Here is a 25,604-nt window from a genome sequence, read left to right on the forward strand (position 1 = left end):
TGAAAAGAAATAGATTTCTCATGTAAAAGGGGGTATCAGCTACTGATTGGGATAACGTTCAATTCTTGGTCGGAGTTTCTCTTTAAAAGAAAAGGTAACCTAGAATTGAACTTCATCCCAAACAGTAGCTGACACCCCCCTTTACCGTGAGAAATCTTTACCTTTTCTCGAACTGATTATCAGGGGGCTCTGTATGGCTGATTTTGTGGTGAAAACCCTCCCACAGTGTGATGTCAGCGCCTCACAGCTCTGAGGTCCTGACATCACACTGTGGGAGCAGTGTTGCATTGTGGGAAATAACAGATACTTCCATTTGCAAATAAAGCAAGCAGCTTCTTCCACTGACATCACCTGCCAGCAGTAAAAATGTCACCATGCAATGAATGTCAGAATGTAAATCAGGGAAAGGAAAAACTTTACAATGAGCAAACACGTGTAAAAAATAGGCACTTTTTTTATTACATTATTTTCACTGAAGTTCCTTTTTAAAATCCTCTTACTCTGGCTAACTATTACGCCCTGGCCAGACAGGTTTCTCATATCAGTCTATGGTCCTCAATGCAGTTGTCTTGGCTAGGCCGAATCCATTCTGTGAAAATGACTTTATTACCTAAACTATTATATAGGTTCAGGCTGCTCCCGGTCTGGATACCACCCCATTTTTTGAGACTCCTGCGATCTAGGATTAATAAATTTATTTGGGGGGCCTCCAGACCGAGGGTCCCAAGAATGACCCTGTACGTTTCTAAGCATTCAGTGGGTTGGGATTCCTGACCTACGGACTTATTACCAGGCGGCCCAAATAGCCCCCTCTGGTTGGTTTATATAGAGGTCCTGAAATGCCTCAATGGTCCCCTCTTCGATATTGTGTCGGCAGCCCCACAGTCGGTCCCAATGCCCCATTTGGCTACCTCCTAAGATGAGACCGCCTCTCATGAGTACGATCCTAAGGCATTGCCTCCGAGTGTGGGATGCCTTCAAGTATTCGAAGAAGCTTCTATCTCCCACCCTCCCATTGCTTCCCATTATCGATAATCCTCTATTTCCCCCGGCATTAGAAAGTCCGACCTCCTTTAAATGGTGGGTTTCTAAACAGCTCCTCTTGGTCCACCACTTAATTAAAGATTCTAAGGTCGTGAGTTGGGATTATCTCAGAGAGAAATATCAAATCCCCGGATCAGAACATTATAGGTATCTCCAACTGAGGCATTGGGTTCAATCATTGCAAGCAAATGCCCCAGATGCAGTTCCACCCCTCTCATTATTTGAGTCAGCTTGCCTACGTAACCCGGGGGGGGGGGGGGGGGGGGGGTATGCGCAGAGGCTTGATCAGCAAAATTATATCTCTTCCTTACGGACCCAGGTCCTTCATTCAAGCACTCCTATATCACTAAGTGGGAGATAGACTTGCGGGGATCAAGACCTATTGAGGGACTGGGCAAAGGCCTGGAGGAACACGTTCCACATTTCAATCAACTTGGGCCTGGTTGAGTCCTCTCTGAAAGTTCTGATGAGATGGTATTGGGTTCCCTCAAGAATGGCTCATCTGGGAGGTGATGTCTGTGTTTTAGAGGATGCCAATCCCCAGGCGACTTTATGCACCCTTTTTGGTCATGCTCCATGCTATCCCGCTTCTGGTCTAAAACCTATCGGCTGCTTCAAGCAGTTTTCCATAAACAAATTTACAGAGACCCATGGTCTGCATTGCTCCACTTCCCTATTGAGCTTCTCACGAAATCCCAAGGGGCCTTAGCTCTTTTCATCTTTGTAGCAGCTAAGCAAACTATCGCCAAAGCTTGGAAGAAGCAACTGGTTCCCTTTGAGGAAGTGAAAACTAGAGTATCTGGTTTTATGGTTCAAGAGCAGCTAGCTGGCATCCTTCTAGACAGAAGAGATAAGGTGAATAAAATCTGGGACCCCTGGAAATCTTACCTCACCATAACAGGTCATGGTTGAACTCACTAAAGGTCACCTACCACAAGTTCAGCTTTTGGGATACATGGTGGGTCATCCCTCCCTTCCCTCTCCCCTTCTTTTCTCCTTTCACCCCTTTCTCTACTTTCCTTTACTCTTCTGATGTTTGTCGTTAGTGTAAAATGGTCCTCCTCCGGAGGAGGAACCGAGGTTAGGAGAGCGGAATGACGGGTCTTAAGTCCCTATTCGGGGCCCCCCAGTCACTCTGGGCTGGTGAGTCCAGACAGTAGCATAGGGGGACAAGTTTTTCCCCCCCCTAGTTCACATAATCAGGCAGCCTTTCTAGACTCCAGTCTTTTGCATTAAACTGTGATGTATGCACAAAATATTGTTATTCAAGAGTCATGATAAGCTGCTAATCGGGACATGTTTTCTTCCCTATCTTTCCACTGTATTGCTATAATCTGTTGTAAACCTCAATAAACTATTTGAAAAGAAGAAAATCCTCTTACTCTGCTCCTCGATTTCCCCAGTATGACAGGCACATATAATGTGGACACTTGGGCCAGTATACACACACGTGACCATACCTGGGAGTGAGGATCTCCTTGTACTGCAATCTCTCAACCCTGGTGGTGGCTGCCACAGACATGGGGATCACGATGTTGTCAATGTCGTAGGAGGTCTCTGCACGCCGCCTCCTGGCAGCCTGTGGGAAAACCAGAACACAGATAAGTCTATGCAGCAGAAATTTTTTTTTTTTTTTTTTTTTTTTTTTTTAATATTAAGGCCTGGAGAAAGGGATAAGGACAATAAAATTACTAGCAAAGGCATCAAAAATTGACCAAGAAAGTCTTCATACATGTGTGTACATTAGATTTGTCCTGAGCTTCCACATCATGCAAAAGGGGGCACTACCCAGTGTGTGTGCAGCCCAGTGAGGAGAGCCACTACCCAGTGTGTGCAGCCCAGTGAGGAGAGCCACTACCCAGTGTGTGCGCAGCCCAGTGAGGAGAGCCACTACCCAGTGTGTGCGCAGCCCAGTGAGGAGAGCCACTACCCAGAGTGTGCAGCCCAGGGAGGAGAGCCACTACCCAGTGTGTACGCAGCCCAGTGAGGAGAGCCACTACCCAGTGTGTACACATCCCAGTGAGGAGAGCCACTACCCAGTGTGTACGCAGCCCAGTGAGGAGAGCCACTACCCAGTGTGTGCGCAGCCCAGTGAGGAGAGCCACTACCCAGTGTGTGCGCAGCCCAGTGAGGAGAGCCACTACCCAGTGTGTGCGCAGCCCAGTGAGGAGAGCCACTACCCAGTGTGTTCAGCCCAGTGAGGAGAGCCACTACCCAGTGTGTTCAGCCCAGTGAGGAGAGCCACTACCCAGTGTGTACGGAGCCCAGTGAGGAGAGCCACTACCCAGTGTGTACACAGCCCAGTGAGGAGAGCCACTACCCAGTGTGTACGCAGCCCAGTGAGGAGAGCCACTACCCAGTGTGTGCGCAGCCCAGTGAGGAGAGCCACTACCCAGTGTGTACGGAGCACAGTGAGGAGAGCCACTACCCAGTGTGTACGGAGCCCAGTGAGGAGAGCCACTACCCAGTGTGTACGCAGCCCAGTGAGGAGAGCCACTACCCAGTGTGTACGGAGCCCAGTGAGGAGAGCCACTACCCAGTGTGTGCGCAGCCCAGTGAGGAGAGCCACTACCCAGTGTGTGCGCAGCCCAGTGAGGAGAGCCACTACCTAGTGTGTACGGAGCCCAGTGAGGAGAGCCACTACCCAGTGTGTGCGCAGCCCAGTGAGGAGAGCCACTACCCAGTGTGTACGGAGCCCAGTGAGGAGAGCCACTACCCAGTGTGTTCAGCCCAGTGAGGAGAGCCACTACCCAGTGTGTACGGAGCCCAGTGAGGAGAGCCACTACCCAGTGTGTACGGAGCCCAGTGAGGAGAGCCACTACCCAGTGTGTACACAGCCCAGTGAGGAGAGCCACTACCCAGTGTGTACGCAGCCCAGTGAGGAGAGCCACTACCCAGTGTGTACGCAGCCCAGTGAGGAGAGCCACTACCCAGTGTGTGCGCAGCCCAGTGAGGAGAGCCACTACCCAGTGTGTGCGCAGCCCAGTGAGGAGAGCCACTACCCAGTGTGTGCGCAGCCCAGTGAGGAGAGCCACTACCCAGTGTGTGCGCAGCCCAGTGAGGAGAGCCACTACCCAGTGTGTGCGCAGCCCAGTGAGGAGAGCCACTACCCAGTGCGTACGGAGCCCAGTGAGGAGAGCCACTACCCAGTGTGTGCGCAGCCCAGTGAGGAGAGCCACTACCCAGTGTGTGCGCAGCCCAGTGCGTACGGAGCCCAGTGAGGAGAGCCACTACCCAGTGTGTGCGCAGCCCAGTGAGGAGAGCCACTACCCAGTGTGTGCGCAGCCCAGTGAGGAGAGCCACTACCCAGTGTGTGCGCAGCCCAGTGAGGAGAGCCACTACCCAGTGTGTGCGCAGCCCAGTGAGGAGAGCCACTACCCAGTGTGTGCGCAGCCCAGTGAGGAGAGCCACTACCCAGTGTGTGCGCAGCCCAGTGAGGAGAGCCACTACCCAGTGTGTACGCAGCCCAGTGAGGAGAGCCACTACCCAGTGTGTACGGAGCCCAGTGAGGAGAGCCACTACCCAGTGTGTACGGAGCCCAGTGAGGAGAGCCACTACCCAGTGTGTACGGAGCCCAGTGAGGAGAGCCACTACCCAGTGTGTACTGAGCCCAGTGAGGAGAGCCACTACCCAGTGTGTACGGAGCCCAGTGAGGAGAGCCACTACCCAGTGTGTACACAGCCCAGTGAGGAGAGCCACTACCCAGTGTGTACGCAGCCCAGTGAGGAGAGCCACTACCCAGTGTGTACGCAGCCCAGTGAGGAGAGCCACTACCCAGTGTGTGCGCAGCCCAGTGAGGAGAGCCACTACCCAGTGTGTGCGCAGCCCAGTGAGGAGAGCCACTACCCAGTGTGTGCGCAGCCCAGTGAGGAGAGCCACTACCCAGTGTGTGCGCAGCCCAGTGAGGAGAGCCACTACCCAGTGTGTGCGCAGCCCAGTGAGGAGAGCCACTACCCAGTGTGTTCAGCCCAGTGAGGAGAGCCACTACCCAGTGTGTGCAGCCCAGTGAGGAGAGCGACTACCCAGTGTGTGAAGCCCAGTGAGGAGAGCCACTACCCAGTGTGTGCAGCCCAGTGAGGAGAGCCACTACCCAGTGTGTGCAGCCCAGTGAGGAGAGCCACTACCCAGTGTGTGCAGCCCAGTGAGGAGAGCCACTACCCAGTGTGTACGCAGCCCTGTGAGGAGAGCCACTACCCAGTGTGTACGCAGCCCTGTGAGGAGAGCCACTACCCAGTGTGTACGCAGCCCTGTGAGGAGAGCCACTACCCAGTGTGTGCGCAGCCCAGTGAGGAGAGCCACTACCCAATGTGTACGCAGCCCTGTGAGGAGAGCCACTACCCAGTGTGTACGCTGCCCAGTGAGGAGAGCCACTACCCAGTGTGTGCGCAGCCCAGTGAGGAGAGCCACTACCCAGTGTGTACGCAGCCCAGTGAGGAGAGCCACTACCCAGTGTGTACGCAGCCCAGTGAGGAGAGCCACTACCCAGTGTGTACGCAGCCCTGTGAGGAGAGCCACTACCCACTGTGTACACAGCCCAGTGAGGAGAGCCACTACCCACTGTGTACACAGCCCAGTGAGGAGAGCCACTACCCAGTGTGTGCGCAGCCCAGTGAGGAGAGCCACTACCCAGTGTGTGCGCAGCCCAGTGAGGAGAGCCACTACCCAGTGTGTGCGCAGCCCAGTGAGGAGAGCCACTACCCAGTGTGTGCGCAGCCCAGTGAGGAGAGCCACTACCCAGTGCGTACGGAGCCCAGTGAGGAGAGCCACTACCCAGTGTGTGCGCAGCCCAGTGAGGAGAGCCACTACCCAGTGTGTGCGCAGCCCAGTGCGTACGGAGCCCAGTGAGGAGAGCCACTACCCAGTGTGTGCGCAGCCCAGTGAGGAGAGCCACTACCCAGTGTGTGCGCAGCCCAGTGAGGAGAGCCACTACCCAGTGTGTGCGCAGCCCAGTGAGGAGAGCCACTACCCAGTGTGTGCGCAGCCCAGTGAGGAGAGCCACTACCCAGTGTGTGCGCAGCCCAGTGAGGAGAGCCACTACCCAGTGTGTGCGCAGCCCAGTGAGGAGAGCCACTACCCAGTGTGTACGCAGCCCAGTGAGGAGAGCCACTACCCAGTGTGTACGGAGCCCAGTGAGGAGAGCCACTACCCAGTGTGTACGGAGCCCAGTGAGGAGAGCCACTACCCAGTGTGTACGGAGCCCAGTGAGGAGAGCCACTACCCAGTGTGTACTGAGCCCAGTGAGGAGAGCCACTACCCAGTGTGTACGGAGCCCAGTGAGGAGAGCCACTACCCAGTGTGTACACAGCCCAGTGAGGAGAGCCACTACCCAGTGTGTACGCAGCCCAGTGAGGAGAGCCACTACCCAGTGTGTACGCAGCCCAGTGAGGAGAGCCACTACCCAGTGTGTGCGCAGCCCAGTGAGGAGAGCCACTACCCAGTGTGTGCGCAGCCCAGTGAGGAGAGCCACTACCCAGTGTGTGCGCAGCCCAGTGAGGAGAGCCACTACCCAGTGTGTGCGCAGCCCAGTGAGGAGAGCCACTACCCAGTGTGTGCGCAGCCCAGTGAGGAGAGCCACTACCCAGTGTGTTCAGCCCAGTGAGGAGAGCCACTACCCAGTGTGTGCAGCCCAGTGAGGAGAGCGACTACCCAGTGTGTGAAGCCCAGTGAGGAGAGCCACTACCCAGTGTGTGCAGCCCAGTGAGGAGAGCCACTACCCAGTGTGTGCAGCCCAGTGAGGAGAGCCACTACCCAGTGTGTGCAGCCCAGTGAGGAGAGCCACTACCCAGTGTGTACGCAGCCCTGTGAGGAGAGCCACTACCCAGTGTGTACGCAGCCCTGTGAGGAGAGCCACTACCCAGTGTGTACGCAGCCCTGTGAGGAGAGCCACTACCCAGTGTGTGCGCAGCCCAGTGAGGAGAGCCACTACCCAATGTGTACGCAGCCCTGTGAGGAGAGCCACTACCCAGTGTGTACGCTGCCCAGTGAGGAGAGCCACTACCCAGTGTGTGCGCAGCCCAGTGAGGAGAGCCACTACCCAGTGTGTACGCAGCCCAGTGAGGAGAGCCACTACCCAGTGTGTACGCAGCCCAGTGAGGAGAGCCACTACCCAGTGTGTACGCAGCCCTGTGAGGAGAGCCACTACCCAGTGTGTGCGCAGCCCAGTGAGGAGAGCCACTACCCAGTGTGTACGCAGCTCTGTGAGGAGAGCCACTACCCAGTGTGTACACAGCCCAGTGAGGAGAGCCACTACCCAGTGTGTGCGCAGCCCAGTGAGGAGAGCCACTACCCAGTGTGTGCGCAGCCCAGTGAGGAGAGCCACTACCCAGTGTGTACACAGCCCAGTGAGGAGAGCCACTACCTAGTGTGTACACAGCCCAGTGAGGAGAGCCACTACCCAGTGTGTACACAGCCCAGTGAGGAGAGCCACTACCCAGTGTGTACGCAGCCCAGTGAGGAGAGCCACTACCCAGTGTGTGCAGCCCAGTGAGGAGAGCCACTACCCACTGTGTACACAGCCCAGTGAGGAGAGCCACTACCCACTGTGTACACAGCCCAGTGAGGAGAGCCACTACCCAGTGTGTGCAGCCCAGTGAGGAGAGCCACTACCCAGTGTGTACACAGCCCAGTGAGGAGAGCCACTACCCAGTGTGTGCGCAGCCCAGTGAGGAGAGCCACTACCCAGTGTGTGCGCAGCCCAGTTAGGAGAGCCACTACCCAGTGTGTGCGCAGCCCAGTTAGGAGAGCCACTACCCAGTGTGTACGCAGCCAATACAACCTGAAAAGCAAATACAACCTGAATCCGTGTACTTTGAGTATTGTGTGTAAGACTCATAGCCTCTAACAGTTTAAAAGTCTCAAAAAGGGGTGTGGATAGAAATTCATTACAAGTGGGATATAAAAGTAGAAACTAAGGTGAACTAAGGTGTAGCAACTGCCAAGTTTCTACAGATATGATACATAATTGTACATTTTATCTCACAAGGGGTTCTTTTGGGAACCCCTAAACAAACGAACGTCTCCATGATCTACCAGATCAGAATTAACCATTTACCAAAACAAACCGCCAGCTTTCTTTTAATTGAAAGGTTTTCCATTCTACGTACAAACCTGTTTTTAGCCCAGTTTATATAGGCTGACTTTTGGCATTCTGATAAGATTCAATGTAACAGTGTTGCCTTGAACTCAAATTCTTGCCAACGAGATACTGAAGCGTTCTCTATTGCTAACAACTGATGCAATTGTTAAGTGTTGCCAGCAGAGGGTGCTGCTGCCTTTGATAAGGACCAGCGGTTACACAGCACACACTACAATATCCTGTACTCCTCCCGGACACATTGTACTGCGTCACCACAAACACATGCAAGTTACACATCTTGTGCAGGAAAACAGGCAAGCCTCTGCAAACTCGCATTTCAAAAACATCCTACATCAAAGAGAAAACCCAAAAAAGCAGAAAAAAGGCAATTTACTTCATTCACAGCAATTCTTTAAACTTATATTTGAAAGCATATTTTCCCTGTTGTTCACCCTTTCCTGTGTAAGGCAGACGGAGCCTTTTGGAGAGCACTGTATGGACATTTCACTTTGCTACACCAGAGCAATGTGTTTGTTGCTATGGTGATGGGGAGAAGGGATAAAGGTGCACAATAAAGTGGCTTCCAGGAGGTGGGGTTTAGGAAGGGAACAATGCCTTAGGGGGTTGCATTTAAAGCAGGATTGTCACCATAAAAATCAAATTTCAACAGCAACTGGTCTGAGTGTATTAAGTGATAGAGATGCTAATCCTGCATTCAAAACTTTCAAAACTTTTTCTGCTGTTATGGTTTGGAGTTATCACATAATTAAAGTGGATCCGAGATGAACTTTTACACATTGCATAATTGTGTTCCTTTCCTATTGTTTATAGGGCATTCCTGAAGCCAAATACTTTTTCGTTTTTGTTTTAATACTCTAATTCCCTAAAAACTAAAAAAAACCACGCCCACAGGTTTTCAGAGAGCCAAGGCAGTAGCAAGGGCTCATGGGGAGCTCAGTCTGGGCAGGAGGAGGGGGAGGTTTTACCAGCCATTGATTTCAGAGGCAGAGGGGAGGAGGGAGGAGGAGAGGGGATTAGGCTGACGGCTAGAGATACAGATAAGCCTGCCTCTGTGTAATGTTTACAAACAACATGGCCGCTGTCATTGTATCACAGGAATAAATAATCAGATTCTATTAAAACTGTTTGCAGCTAGATTTGCTGTGTAAACCATCTAAACTTTACATAAGATATATAGACAAGTTACTTGTTATAGTTAGTTTTTCATCTCGGATCCGCTTTAAGGAGCACTGGTCCTTTAGTAGTCAGTGCCAAACAGTTGCATGCTGGGGGTTCTTTTTATCTAGAATATATTCCTCCTCTTTCCTTTATTTTCCCCCGTCACTACGGAAACCCTCATTACCTAATGTGGTTGCCATTTCTATTTAAACCTGCGTGCTGGCCGGCGGTGTCACCTGATGAAGGCGAGGATTCGCCGAAACGCGTTGTGACGCTGCCAGCATGCTTACAACCCCAGGGCCAGCCACTCCCGTCCTTTCCATCTGGACCAAGACCACCGCAGGCCACGGTGGTCGCAGAAGGCGGTTCCCCCAGGGTTCCAGGACAGGGCTTTGCCCACATGTGATAATGCCTATATACACCTACTGTCTAGTAAGTGCAATTTGTTTTATGCTCATTCAGTAAAATAAATCTGGTTTTACACTATGGAGCGCTACTCTGCTTTCCATTTTTTCTGTTCTTTTACAAGAATGCCTTCCAGCCAGGCATGAAGGAGCTGCCAGCTGTGTGAAACCACCTTTGTTTGTCCATTTATCTCCAGTGGCCAGAAGCGCAAGATTTCCCCTCATATCTATTCGGTGGTATATCAATCACTACTACCTGACCAGTTATCCATCTCCATAACAGATGTGTTGCTAGCTTCTAGAGTAGTAATGTGTCTGTACAGCGCTCACGTCCAAACTGTTGCCAGAGGAATGAAGTCTTAAACGCTGTGGGGTGACAGAGTTTGTATGAGCGTAGACGGCTTTAGTTTTTTACACCAAAAATAATTACTAATTAATTTATGACCTAATCTCCATGCAAGGAATAGCTCCTAGCAATGTTGAATTATTAGCAAGGTGACTTGCTTTAGTCCACAAGAAATGCCATCCGTGTAAAAACAACAACTGCATGAGCATAAATATAGATTATGCACATACATTTAGTTTGTGTTATGCTATGCACCTGCCTACAGTCTATGGCAGTGATGGCTAACCTTGGAACTCCAGCTGTGACAAAACTACAAATCCCATCATGCCTCTGCCTTCCCGACTTATGCTTAGAGCTGTCAAGAGTATTGCAATGCCTCATGGGACTTGTAGTTCCACCACAGCTGGAGTGCCAAGGTTAGCCATCACTGGTCTATGGTAATTGTGCACAAATTTGTGATTTTATGTGGCACGGTAAAAAAATCATGGAGTTCCGAGCACACGCATCTCTATTGGAAAGCATTACATGCAATTTAACGAATGAGGTCCCTGCCTAAATTCACAGCCACCAGGCATATAATGAGTAACCTTAGCATTGCCTGAACTCTGCGGAGCTAAAGTCTTCACTGCCTACAGAGATCCAGCATTTAACTCCTCCTCCACTTCCCCCACCAATGAGCAACTAAGGGCGGGCAAGAATGCATAACCAAAATGGTTGATGGCTGATGATATATAAAGAAAACACAGAAATCCACTTTGTGCAATTTACAGAGAACAGCCCGTCTAACTCTCCCTTATCACCAAGTATAATTTGAGCTGTTTGCAAACTCTGCTGAGGTTCTGTGCTAATGTGTTTACACATTAGGAGGTTAACTCTTTCTGTGCTCCCAGGAAACCAAGAAGTAACCACTTTTCTGGATCTCTGTAGGCGCTTAATAAGCTGTAAAAAAGAAATGTTCAATGTTTTTCTTGAAAATCTATTATGCTGTTGCTTATCTTTTACAGAAGAGAGGAAGTTTATGTCCGCTTTAAGTGTTCTTCTCTACAAGGAAACGGTGGTAGGAGGGATTTGGGGGCTTATGGAACATTTCAACTCCTTTTACTACACTGGTGGGATTTCTACCCATTACACTGTAGTGTGCAATCCCACCCACAGTAAATGCAGCGGCACACAGAATACACACATCTACACAACTCTTTATCCATACCGCAGCTGCAGCGCTGAGCGATGACATAGATGAATCCAATGGGGCAGAAGGTTGGCGTGAAAGGGATGAGTGAGAAGGAGATGCACCGTTATCTGTCATAAGGCTGGGTCCTGCTATGTCTACTTCATGGCGTCCTGAAGGAAGAGGAGAGTGGGTTAAATACATTAATTTAAAGGGGCACTATGGTGAAAAATTGTAAAATTTCAAATATGTGCTAACGTAGACAAATAAGAATTACATTTTTTTCCAGAGTGAAATGAGCCATAAATGACTTTTCTCCTATGTTGCTGTCACTTACAGTAGGCAGTAGAAATCTGACAGAAGCAACAGGTTTTGGACTAGTCCATCTCTTCATAGGGGATTCTCAGCAAGGCTTTTATTCTTTATAAAGATATTCCCCAAAAAGTATTTAAACAATGATGCTGGACAGCTTCCCTGCTCGCTACAGTTTTTTGTCAGTTGGACAGAGCAACTGCCATTCACTAAGTGCTTTTGAAAATAAATAAATCACTTAGAAGCCCCTATGAACAGATGGACTAGTCCAAAACCTGTCGCTTCTGTCCTATTTCTACTACGTACTGTAAGTGACAGCAACATAGGAGAAAAGTAATTTATGGCTCATTTTACTCTGGAAAAAATTTACTTATTTGTATATGTTTGCACATATTTTAAATTTTACAATTTTTCGCCAGGAGTGCCCTTTTAAGAACGACAAAGCAAACACTAATGGTGCAGCACTGTGGTACCGGGGTTGAGGCATTGACTGGTCCCTTACCGTCTCTGTCCAAGAGGCTGAAATGACGTTTCTTGTTTTGGGATACAGGGAGAGGGAGTGAGCGCTCGGGTCTTAGCGCCTGTGTTCTCTCACACTTTAAGGTGCGATGCAGATGTTCCAGATGCTGCTTCGGCGGGAGCTCGGGCAAAGGTCGGTGAAGAGTAAGTTCTGAAACAGATGAACACAGTTAAAGTTTAGAAGAGAATTACCATTGGTCATTGAAGCACTCCATGTCCAACAGTCACGGTGTGACAGCCTGGGTGTGCGCACTACAAAACGGCTACAGAAGTCTACCATATGTATTTCATAAGCTGTATGCCCCGGAAGCAGTTTTGTGAGGCGCTAGGTCTAAGACTTTCCAATCGTGAAGGATGAACACGGGCCATTTAGATCAAAGCAGAGAGTTCAGTGTCTGCTATGGATTTGAATTGAGCGACTGGAATCTGAAGCAATCCTTAAAGAGAACCTGAAGCAAGGAAAATTATTTAAAATAAACATGATGTACCTGAAAATGAATATTACATACTTACCTCTTCGTTAATTCCTCTCAGAAGCTCACCATTTTCTTCTTACAGTGATCCCTTCCAGTTCTGACAAGATTTTGTCAGTACTGAAATATACCAGCAGCAGGAGAGGAGAAAGAGATTGAGGAGTAGATTATACAGGAGGCAAGTATGACCTGTGTAAGGTTTTTTTAACATTTTATTTTCAGTTCAGGTTCTCTTTAAAGGCTGCCTCAGCGGAGTTTAATCCAGTGTGTGTACGTAGTTTTCAGGGCTGTGGAGTCGGTACAAAAATTCATCCGGCTCCTCAGTTTATGAAACCACCGACTGACTCCAGGTACCCAAAATTGTTCCAACTACTCGACTCCGACATCTAATACTTACCAGGGCTGGGAAGTTGCTACAAAAATCACCCTAATCAGTTATGAAACCACCGACTCCAACTCCAGGTACCCAAAATTGCTCTGACTCCACAACCATGGTAGCTTTGGACAATTTTTCAAGCAGATATATCCTAAAATCTGTCTAAAGGTAGCCATACACTGGCCGATTTGCCATCAGATTCGACCAAAAGATAGACCCCTCCCTGATCGAATCTGATCAGAGAGGGATCGTATGGCTGCATTTACTGCAAACAAATTGTGAATCGATTTCAGCCTGAGACCAATCACATTCTGTGGAGCTGCCGCAGCGCCCGCCGCCCCATCCTCCCTGCATACATTACCTGATCCGGCCGGCGCGAGTCTCCCGATCTCCGCTGTCTTCTTTTCTGCGCTGGTCTCCGGTCAGGCTGGTGGCTTCACTGAACTTCCTGTCTGGGGAAAGTTTAAACAGTAGAGGGCGCTCTACTGTTTAAACTTCCTGCCGGGACAGGAAGTTCAGTGAAGCCAGCCGGAGCCCAGCACAGAGAAGAAGACAGCGGAGACCGGGGGAGTCATGCTGGCCGGAGCAGGTAATATATTGCAGCTAGTGTCGGGCATTCAAACGCCGCTATCGACGCACTCCCGACCCACCGGCAATCGAGCAAAATCTTCTGCACGGACGGCTCGACGGGAACGATTGATTTCGGATGGAAATCGATTGTTCTGTCAGCGTTTGCGCAACGATTTCACAGCAGATTCGATCACAGTGATCGAATCTGATGTATATCGGCGGGAAAATCGTTAGGTGTATGGGCCCCTTAAGAGGTTCAAGTTGGTAAATTGATCTGTACACACTGGTTGACCTGCTCTTACCGTAGGAAATTACGATTTGTGTGCCAGGCTGGGCTATAATGGAGACACGTATGGCTAGGTTTAGAACATATAAAACAAAAAGCAGAAAAAGAAAATAAACTCATGTATAACTGTGTTACTGCCCAAGAAATAAATACTGACATTGCTTACAATCTCCAAAATTGATGGCCATCTCTGGCTTTAAAGGTGGATTGAGGGAAATGCAGGCATATTTCTCATGCAGCTCTGTCCAGCAACTGTCAACTGATCTACTCAACAGAAGAAACAGCCACCCTCTGCCACACCTCCGGTTTCTTTAAAGAGGAACTCCAGTGAAAATAGTGTAATTAAAAAGTGCTTCATGTTTACAATAATTATGTATAAATGATTTAGTCAGTGTTTGCCCATTGTAAAATCTTTTTTAAACCCCCGATTTACATTCTGACATTTATTACATGGTGACATTTTTACTGTTGGCAGGTGATGTAGCTGCTGCATGCTTTTTTGGCAGTAAACTGCTATTTCCCACAATGCAACAAGGTTCACAGACAGGAAACTGCCAGGAGTACCACGGTACTCAGAGTTTCTTTGTGGGAGGGGTTTCACCACAATATCAGCCATACAGCCATGGTCTGTTTGTGAAGAGGAATAGATTTCTCATGTAAAAGGGGGTATCAGCTACTTATTGGGATAAAGTTCAATTCTTGGTCGGAGTTTCTCTTTAAAAGGGAACTTCTGCCTAAACAAACATACCGTCATTAAAGTGGATCAGAGATAAAAACTTTTACTCATTGCATAATTGTGTTCCTTTCATATAGTTTATAGGGCATTCCTCAAGCCAAATACTTTTTTGTTTTGCTTTAATACTCTAATTCCCTATAAACTAAACAATCCTCGCCCTCAGCTCCATTGCCTTGGCGCTGTAGCAAGGGCTTATGGGAGCTCAGTCTGGGCAGGAGGAGGGGGAGGTGTTACTAGCCAGAGATTTCAGAGGCAGAGGGGAGGAGGGAGGAGGAGAGGGGACTGAATTTACACAGAGGTAAGCTGATAGCATCTCCAGCCCTCAGCCTGTGACAAATAGAACATGGCTGCCCTCATTGTATCACAGCAATAAATCAAACTTTTGAAGCAGTTTGCAGCTAGATATGCTGTGTAAGCTATCTAAACTTTAGATAAGATATATAGGCAAGTAAAGGTGGCCATACACTTATAGATTTGCAGCAGATTCGACCATCAGATTTCTGTCAGATGCCTATCAGGTCGAATCTGACAGGAATGTATCGGATGTGTGCCACACAGTAGGAATTGAATTTCAATAGATTTCAGAATGAAATCGATTGAAATGCGATCGAAATGCAGTGTTGCATCGTTCGATCCAATGTAACCGATCGACCCGTAATTTCCGTCCGGATCTATAAACCTATCGAAATCGGCCGCAAATCAATCGATCTGCTGATCAATCATGCTTTCTGCTGCATCAATTTCTAGCCAATTCGATTAAAACGGTTGAATCGGCCAACGAACGATGGCTAAAATCGGCCAGTGTATGGCCTGCTTTACTTGTTATACCGTATTTTTCTGACTATAAGACGCACTTTTTCTCCCCCAAAAGGGGGAAAAAGTGGGTGCGTCTTATAGTCCGAATGCTGTGTCCCCATCCTCCTTTTCCTGAACTTTGGAGTGCTGTCCCTGTCCTCTGCCTCCTCCAGCAGTGCTGTGCCCATCTTTCCTGCCTGCTGTCCCCGTCCTCCGCCTGTTTCTCGGTGCTTACACCTGTGCCCTCCGGCACACTGTCCCGCTGTCCCCTCCAGCACACTGTCCGCATGTAGCTCCTGCGCGCTGCCCCTTATGGCCCGACCATGCACTGTCCCCGCGGCGTGCGATTCCCCTTCTACATACCGTACATGCTGCAGCTGATGAAGTGCTGTGATTGGCCCCAATGACGGAGACTGACGTGATTGGCAGGTTGGGGAAGTGCTCCTGATTCGTAGTAGATGCGGCTGTGATATCCCGGAAGATACCGTACTTCATCAGCTGCAGCATGTACGGTATGTAGAAGGAGAATCGCACGCCGCGGGGACAGTGCATGGACGGGGCATGAGGGGCAGCACGCAGAAGGGACATGCGGACGGTGTGCTGGAGGGGCAAGCGGGACAGTGCATGGACGGGGCAGCGCGCAGAAGGGACATGCGGACAGTGTGCTTGAGGGGACAGTGCATGGAGAGGACATGGGGAGCAGCATGCAGAAGGGACATGGAGACAGTGTGCCGGAGGGGACAGTGCATGGAGGGGGCAGGGTGCAGAAGGGACATGGAGACAGTGTGCTGGAGGAGACAGTGTGCTGGAGGGGACAGCGCATGGAGGGGGCATGGAGGGCAGTGTGCAGAAGGGACATGGAGACAGTGTGCCGGAGGGGACAGTAGGACAGTGCATGGAGTGGACAGAGAGACAGTGCACCGAGAGGGCAACAGGACAGTGAGCCAGAGGGGACAATTGGGAACACAGAGGGACAACACACTGGGGAGGACAGGGTAATGAGTGACATGCCTGTATTTTTGATGATTCCACGAGGGCAAGAGACATAGGTAGACAACAGCCAATCTGCACAGCTTTCACATACTACTGCAGTGATGGCTGACCTGCATCCCTCCGGCTGTGTCATGCATGGGTCACCAATGTTAGGATTGCCAGGCGGCATAAGTAGCTCTTTACTTCTTTGGCAGAATAAGGATCACACACTAATTTGTTCTTGAGTGTTGTGTTGCAGTTACAAGCATGATTGGTGAGATGATTGTGAATACCAATGTGAAAATAAAGAAGGCTGCTGGGATAGTTTTCAGGCGCAGGGGCTATAATTGAGGGGAGGGGGCGAGGTCCATAAGAGGCTCCTGGCACCATGGATGCACCAGGTTCAGTATATTTGTTTTCTTAGTTTTTGCCCTCTAAACCTAGGTGCGTCTAAAGGGGCCCATACACTCAGCCGATTTTCTGGCCGACCGATCGATCCCGATCGATCGACTGCAAATCGGTTGGCCAATCGACCGATCGATGGCCGATTTCGATCGATTTCCATCGAACTGGCAGGGTGGAAAATTTAGGTCGATCTGTTGAGATGGCTTATCAGTTTGCATTGGCCTTAATGGAAATCTGATGGCAAAAAAATGCCATCAGATCGAATTTCAATAGATTTCAAACTGAAATCTATTGGAATTCTATCCTGGTAAAAAATGTTCTAAAAACGCATCAGATAGATCATCAGATGCATTTCTTATCTGTCTGCTGCCAATCTGACGAGTGTATGGGCACCTTAATAGTCCTGAGCGTCTTATAGTCCGAAAAATACGGTAGTTTTTGTTCTCGAATCCGCTTTAAGTTACATTAGTTATGTTAATTAAAATATAGGTAGTATAATCTCTTACCCACCCTGTTTTTAAAAAAAAAACAGGCAAATGTTTGTGATTTCATGGGGGCAGCCATCTTTTTCATGGGGCAGCCATCTTTTTGGTGGAAAGGAGGTGACAGGGAGCATGAGACACCATTCCAACTGTCCTGTGTCCTGATCACCCCCCCAGCTGCGCGCGCTAAGATTCAAATCTCACATTCAGCCGTCGCTTTGTTCTCCCTGCATGAAGTCACATCTGCGCAGCTCCATCGGCCCTCTCCAGGACGCATTGCAGCAGAACAAGTCGTTAGTCTGCAGGCTGACTGCCAGTCAGACCAGCAAGGTTGCCCGAGGCAACAGGGCTCGATCCAAGTCGGGTGACATCCCCTAGTCTGCAGGGAGAAGTGGCAGCGCTTCTCAAAACAGGCTGCATAGGGGAGCCTAATGATATACGGATGTGCTGCCAATTCTTCCCTGTTATCATCCACCTAGTGTGTGTGTACGGGCCTTTAGATAACCATGGATAAAATGGTGCTGCAAACATGAAGCATGGTACAGAAACAGGTAATAGCTGGATCAACAGATAGCTATCAGAGAGGATTATATGGGAAATACACATAAAAAAACAGGGCTGTGAAGTCTGATTTCATAAACTGAGGAGTCGGGAGTTGGAGTCGGATGATTTTGTACAAAATCCACAGCCCTGGTAAGTATTAGACTAAGGAGTCAGAGTCGAGGAGTCGGAGCCATTTTGGGTACCCGAAGTCGGTGGTTTCATAAACTGAAAAGTCAGAGTCGGAACATTTTTGTACCGACTCCACAGCCCTGCAAAAAACCTCTGTGGAATGGATGAAGGTGGAGATCACCTTTAAAAGTAGAATTAAAGCCAGAAAAATGCAGGAGAGATCTTCGCTGACTTTTGGAATTGGTGCTCTGTTGCCATTTTTCAAAATGTACTACTTGTCTAACGTTGTGCTGAATTCTCTGCTTTGCGGCGTCAGAGCTGGGGTTTCTAGTACTGGCTGCTAGTTTTAAAGGATACAGTACCTGAAGTGACATGATGAGATAGACTTGTGTATGTACAGTGCCTTACACACAAATAACTATGTTCTGTTCCTTTTTTTTCTTTCTCTGTCTGAAATAGTTAAATATCAGGTATGTAAGTGGCTGAAAAAAATCCTGACAGTGTGACCCACACATAAGAAATTCCAACTATAAAACACTTTCCTAGCAGAAAATGGCTTCTGAGAGCAGGAAAGAGATAAAAAGGGGAATTTCTTATCAGTGAGGGTGACACTGTAGTCACTTCCTGTCTGAGTCAGAACTGAGTCAGCTACCTGATATTTAACTCTTTCAGGCAGATAAAGAAAAAAGGAACACAGCACAGTTATTGGTGTGCTAGGCACTGTACATACCCATGTCTATCTCATGTTACATGTCAGTTCGGGTATCCTTTAAAGCAGGTTTAGCACAACTAATGCAGCAAACCTGTCCTCACATGAATGCATATAGCCTGACAGAACGTGCAGTAGCTGCTCGGACGCCGGCTTCTCTCGCCTGTACACCAATGTGGTGTAAGCATGGCTTCCTCACTGCCTGCTGTGGCTTACTGCACGGTATTAGGCTCCACTTACTGTGAGTATGGAAAATTCCAGGCATGCGGTCTGTGCGGGAGACATCAGGGGGGGTGGGCACTGGATTTGATGGGCGCTGCTTTAATTTCTTGATGGATTTCAATCTGCCGATCTTGTTGTGAGAACGGAGGAGAGCATGAAGCCGCAGACCAGATGGAACATCTAGGGAAGAAAAACAACGAACATGAGGAACCTGAAAAGCCCTGAAAAACGCAAACCTGTAATATAACAAACAAGTTAGATGCTTGCCACTGGAGAAGGAAGCCTCTGGATGCTCCAGAGACTTCCCCCGATGTCCACAACCCTTCCGCTCCAGGCCGGGACCCGCCTCTTCACAGCCACACGCCCTCATGCGTATGCACGCAGCCACACTGCAGGAGCCAGTAAGGTTCATGTCTGCACAGTACAAAAAGCCGCTCATTCACAAAGGAAAAGGCAGTACTAGTGCGCAAGTATGGCTGTCAGTACGGCGGCTAGCACAACATTCAACATTAAAGTGCACCCAAGCCGAAGCTCCGGTACAAAACAACATCCTTACCTAAAGAAAGGGAAGCCTTAGGATCCTATTGAGGCTTCCCTCAGTGCTCTGGGCGCCCAGGAATCAGATATACATGCAAATAAGGAACTGCAATCGACCTGAGGAAGCAGCTGAAGCCGTTGTCATTTTTAGAACGTGTCTAATAAATTTTCTTTTACCACTACTAAGGCGTACTGAATCTATACGGTAGGACCCTACTTTATGTTATATTGCTGATTTTATAGAGCTACATATACTTTTAGTTATCAATTATTTACACATCGGAGCTACCTAGGCACCTCCTATCACTACACTCACCCGGAAGATTGGCAACATGGCATTGTCACCAATCATAGTATCTCGCACCACCTCTTCCATCAGCGCGGCCACGCATTAGCTGCACAAGCACGCCTGCACAGTACGTCAGAACCAGCTACTGTACAGACACGCTCGTAGCAAGAGGAATGCAGCCCTCTCCTAAAGAGAGGGAAGCCTCAGGATTCTATTGAGCCTTCCCTCCATGCTCCGATTTGCATCTCATTCACCATCTCTATCAGAGACTAGTGCAAGAAAAAGAGCTAAAATGGAGTAGTTCCTAAGAACAGCCAATTCAGTTTCAAATGTTAAAGGATAACTGTGGCCACATAAATAAAAAAAACAAAAACATTCTACATTGTCATCTAAGGAGAGGGACAGCTCTGGAGTCCTTTAGACCCGGGGTAGGGAACCTATGGCTGGGGAGCCAGATGTGGCTCTTTTGATGGCTACATCTGGCTCACATACAAATCAGTAGGGGTTGATTCACTAAGCTACACTGCTCAAGCAGCACATCTCAGTGTGGCAGCGCAAGTAACATTTTCAAAGTAGGCACGCTACTGCTGTAGCATGCACCACTAACTTGCTCACGCTCCCCCAAAACAAACAGCTGCTTCAACTGTCCCACTCTGGATCCTGTCAGGCCCAGTGACTTTGTAGGACTAGATTCCAGCACTTTGATTGGCCCAATAGGCTGCCTGTCACTTAACAGGCAGCCTATTGGGCCAAAGTGTGGGGATCTCGTCCTACAAAGGGAATCAACCCCCAAGTCAGCTAGCTAATTGTACAAGCTGTTAGTCGGCATTTCTTCTGTCTGGCTCTCGGGGAAATTGCTGATGTTGCTGAAACCCAAGAGAAGCGGAAGACGTGTCTGACACTTCCACTGCTCAGAGGATCAACTGCGTACACATCACCATGGCAACAGGGACATGAGCCCTCAGCTGCACATGTGCACTGTGCCAGTTTGAAACATATTGTATGGCTCTCATGGAATTACATTTTAAAATGTGGAGTTTATGGCTCTCAGCCGAAAAGGTTCCTGATCCATGCTTTTAGAGCCTTCCCGATGCTTTCTGCACCCCCTTGTTTCACCGCTGGGCCTCCTATACAGTGATCAGACTCATGTCAAAGAGGCCTTCAGGTCACCTCTGAAGGCTTCGGAATAACTCTGGTCTCAGAGTACTTCTGCAGACTAGATGCTCTTTACTAGGCACATGTAGACTTACGAGTGTGCAGAGAACTTCTGAAGCCTTTCCAAGGAGACCAGACAACGTAGTCAGCAGGAAATTTAATTGAAAGGCTCTTTGGGATCCACAGCCTTCCCTCTTTTTTAGGCGAGTATATACCTTGTTTTGTTTTTATGTGGCTACAGGTTAGAAGAAACAAGGATTTTGATGAGTTGCTCTGGGCGGCTGCAGCTTATTGTGCATTAATGCTGGCACACCAAGGTCTACAGAAATAATGGAGGTATGCTGAAGAAAATTCCAATAAGTGAAGAATTGGTACACCGCACCCTTATTAATTACCACTACTGTACCACCTGATTGATGGATTTGCAGACATAGGTTTGTACTTTGCTTACGCTCTTTCGATATTATTGTTGATTTATAGTTGCAGTGTTTTGTATTTAACCTTTTCGTTCCATAGTAGTTCTGCCTTGTCAAACAAGGACTTCGAAGTACCGCAGGTCAACTGATGCCACTCATGACTATCTTAGCTGTAAGGGGATGAGTAATGAAGGCCTTTATGCCCTCACCCCATTGTTATTTGCCTACATATGACCTGGTCATTTGAAAGGTTAAAGAGAATCTGAAGATAAAAACAAAACTTATATATTTACCTAAGGAGAGGGAAGGCGCTGGGTCCTAGTGAGCTTTCCTGTTACTCTCACAGTCTCCGCATTCCAGCGCTGGCTGTTCAAGTCTCTCGCCACGGGAGGCTATGGAAGTCTTTGTAAGCCCGAGTGCTAAAGAAGATGGGCAGCTCCGTACTGTGCATGCGCAAGTGCGCGAGAGAGCATGCTCACACATGCACCGTACGCAGCTCAGTCCTCAGGAGCACTAAGGCTTCAGAAGCCTTGGGCAGCGGCAGAGAGCAGTCTCCGACTCATTGGTGAGAAACTACTAACGGGGGAGCCAGCGGTGTAGCGTGGGGGACCTTGAGAGGAAGGGAAAGGTTCTATAGGACCCAGGGCCTTCGCTCTCTCCTTAGGTAAATATATTTTTGGCTTCAGACTCTTTAGAGACTAACAACATTTTCAGCCTGATTTCTTCTATCCTTTAAGCTCCTACACCTGTTCTAATGTGGCCTGGATTACTGCAGCCTTTTCTAGTTGCACTGTCTCTAATATATCTAATCTTTTCTTTTTCAAGCCTTGTCGAGGCAGAGAGGAATGCACTGCCTCTGCTGTGATAGGGAGAAGTTATGCACGCCCCCTCCAGGCTCTGTGTGTGTGCTTTGTTTATTAGTCACAGACAGGTCTCTGCTCTCAATTTCAGCTTGTCTGAGGGGGGAAGGGATCTGCCCATGCTGAGAAACTGAGAATCCCTAACTGGAGTTCACTATGTAATAAAATATGCTTTGTATTCTTTTTGTTGTGGTCTGTGATAATCAAACAGAATTCAACTTGAATTGGTACACTGGCAAATACTCCCCACTCCCCCCTCCCCCCACCCTAAATGGGAAGTTTAATTTTTGCCCGAATTTTGGGCACTAGCATGGTTGAGGTGTGCAAACAACAAAGTCCATAGGGAGATTCAGCTAATGCGATTGGGTAGACAATCTCTTGAACTGATAGGTTTAATGTAGGTTGTGGTAATAATACGCCCACACTATTAGGCCAATTAGAATGCTTCGAATTGCAGACATTGTTGTGATTGGAAAAGTGTTTCCCTATGGACTTTCATGGTAGCTCACCTCGACCATACTAGCTCCGAACTGTGGGGGACGTTTATCAAGAGTGTCAGACAAAATATTGGTAGGTTTTTAGAAATCCAAGCAGATCTGTCTCAGGCATATTAAGAAATCATTAGATAGTGCAGATTCCTTCTAAAACCTGTTGTAAAATAGGAGGAGCTAGAAAGGTCTCTCGGGCAGCGCAGTGTGCGAGAGGAACTGCTGTTGCTGAGGTAACCAACACACCTGCTGTATTTATAGTAGCAGGTTCTGAGGAGGAATTCAGCAGGAAGGAGGAGCAAATCACAAATCAGGTCTAGCCTGCACTCTGCAATCATGTCTAGCCTACAGCTCTACATCTGTAGAACTGCTATCAAGCACTTCTTAATTTGCGCCAGTTTAAGGATGGATTTGCACTTTTCTTAACTGTAGTGCAGCTCTAGAAATTTGTGCTAAATTGCCGTCATTACCTAGGATTTAAAAAGGTTCTTATGCAGAACTGTTCTCCCTGCTGGTTAGAACAGATTAAGAAGAAAAACTGTCGGTAATGCGTTGATAAATCTCCCCCTGTGAACCTTGTGTCCTGTAAGGTGTGATGAAGGAGCAGAGGGGATCAGTAGTCACTCACCGGCTGGGAAGGAGAGAACGGGGTGAATGGCGGGATCCAGCATGGTCAGGCGTTCAGACAGTGGATCGCTGTATGGGAACTGAGTAGAGAGCCCGGGGAAAGTGGCACACATTACACATGACGAGGAGACCTCACAGGGCCGGGGAACACTGCTCTGCACCTGTGAGGAAAAAAGACAAGGAAGGTGAATGACTCACAGGAAACTAATATCTCTTACCATTACCCATCTATGACCAGTGGAGAGGCCGTCTGGGAGAAATAACACTTAGTTTGCATGCCAAAGCAGAGAACAGGAACACCACAAGTCAAAAACAGCCTAAATGTATCTAGAAGCACCACAACAACACAAACAGGCACCCACTGGACCATTTCTCATATATAAACACTGAGCATATGTATACATAAAAAGCTACCTCTGCAAAGCTATTATACTGGGGTGTGGCAAGTATGACTGATCCACACATTAGAACTGATGATTACACAACATGATCAGGCCTGGATTACCGCAGTAATGGAAAACTTCATTGTGCAGAATAGCAACATTAGTCATTTATCACCATCATAAGGAGAATTAAAAGCAACGTTATGTGTAGACACCACTGAAATAGGAGAATGACTGGTATAAAAGCACCGCTAGTTAAGTATTTTCCCAGCCGACTTACTCATTTCCCATTGCTTGTTAGCTACACAACTCTAGAAATATTCTGTGACGTCTTAAAGTGAACCTCCAGACTAAAAATCTGCTCAGCAGCACTGAAAAGGCTTGGTGTTTCTTTAACAGTTTCACAGCATCAGAACTTTGTTTTTCTTACCAAAGCCTAATTTTTTAGCTGCTTAGAAGCTAAGCTCCGCCCCATCAAAGGAAACTGCCGGGGCATTTTTCCCCTGATGTGCAAAGCATGATGAAATTTCCGATGTTGTTCTCGTTGCCTAGCAACTGGGAGAGGGACAGGGCACACGACCGTTGGAACGGTGTCTCATGCTGGGCATACATGGCTCGACGCAGGCTTATCAATCGAGCCGCTGATGGCTCGATTGATAATATCCGACGTGTCCAATCACCGTGGGGACAATAGAGGCGAATCGAGCTGAAGATAAGAAGCGACGGCGGGACGCGGCTAATCGGCCGCCGGATCGACCAGTGTATGCCCAGCATCATACTCCGTCATCGCCTTTCAACAAAAAAAGATGGCTGCCCTTATGAAATCACAAACCTTTGCCTGTGCTTTTAAAACAGGGTGAGTAAAATGATATTACCTATCTATTTTAATTAACATAACTAATGTAACTTAATGACAGAATGTTGTTTAGGCTGAAGTTCCTCTTTAATGTGCTTAGATTTAAATGAAACTAAGCAGCTATATGACAATGCATAAAATTACCGCCCCATAAGGGGAGTTTGTAAATAGTGGACCAGGGGGTGTTAATTTTATACATTTTCTCATATAGGTGCTTAGTTTCCTTTAAGTGCACTTAAAATATCTTACTGCAAAACATGATTGGTAACAATGTGATAACCAAAAAATAGTTTATTCTGTTTTGAATGTGCTTTGAAAGGGTTTTAAAAGATAAACTAGGTTAAAAAAAGTCTCACTGCTTCGAGCAACATTGAATCCAGTGTAGGAGAAGGAGATTTGGGTGCAGCCGGCGCCACCATAGACCATAATAGGAATTACGGCTAGAGCGGCGCACAGTGACTTCTGACAGCGCCGAAGTTACTTTTATAAAACTCTGTAATTCGGCCACCAGCAATAGCTGGAAGCTGAATTACATCATGCACCACCATCCATGGCGGCCTGGAGGGGGAATAGTAATTAACACCGCCGGGACATGTGCAGAAGCAGGATCAGCCATATACCGGCTGTATCCTGTGCCCACGTCTCCCGGCGCCAAATTCATACGTATGCTGCAGCTTTACTTACCTGGGGCTTCCACCAGCCGCTAGAAGTCTTGGTGTCCCCTCACCGCAGTTCTGATATCATCCAGTCTTCTGGTGTCCCCTCCATAGCAGCTGCCGACCCGGCAGCTCCTGCGCAAGCGATGGGCGTGGTCACGCTCCCGCTGCCGGGAGTGTTCCATGCAGGCGCAGTAACACTACGGAGGGGACACTGGGTGAGAAGGCTGGGTGACAGCGGACTGCAGCGAGGGACACAGACTTCTAGGGGGTGGAGGAAGCCCCACGTAAGTAAAGCTGCAGGACCATTTTCACTTTATGTATACTTTGAAGTACTAAAAAGACTTTATACAATACTGGAATATTGAACAACAAAACTAAGAAAAACCAGTATAGTATATTTTTTGGCATGAAGACAACTTTGTTTAAAACATGGTAACTCTAGGGTTACAAAAATTGCAGACTGCCCCCTACTTAAAGCTACTTAAAGGGGTGTTGAAGATAAAAACAGACAGACAGTTACCTGGGGCTTCTATCAGCCCCCTGTAGCAGTAATGTCCAGCGCCGCCCTCCTCTGGTCTAGAGCGGCATG

General features: G+C 48.4%; 1 protein-coding gene across 3 annotated transcripts in view; it reads right to left on the bottom strand.

Annotated features, from left to right (window-relative positions):
- Positions 1–25,604, bottom strand: part of KANSL1 (KAT8 regulatory NSL complex subunit 1) — a 225,147-nt gene that overhangs the window by 20,295 nt on the left and 179,248 nt on the right. For all 3 annotated transcript variants that reach the window (XM_068263655.1, XM_068263656.1, XM_068263654.1), the window contains exons 7-11: positions 23,119–23,278; positions 18,764–18,925; positions 12,031–12,198; positions 11,256–11,389; positions 2,505–2,623 (exon numbers count right to left, since the gene is read on the bottom strand). In XM_068263655.1, coding sequence (XP_068119756.1) covers positions 2,505–2,623; positions 11,256–11,389; positions 12,031–12,198; positions 18,764–18,925; positions 23,119–23,278 — 743 coding nt within the window. The remainder of the gene's footprint in view (positions 1–2,504; positions 2,624–11,255; positions 11,390–12,030; positions 12,199–18,763; positions 18,926–23,118; positions 23,279–25,604) is intronic.

The sequence above is a fragment of the Hyperolius riggenbachi genome, chromosome 12 (genome assembly GCF_040937935.1).
Source record: "Hyperolius riggenbachi isolate aHypRig1 chromosome 12, aHypRig1.pri, whole genome shotgun sequence".
In the NCBI taxonomy this organism is placed as follows: Eukaryota; Metazoa; Chordata; class Amphibia; order Anura; family Hyperoliidae; genus Hyperolius; species Hyperolius riggenbachi.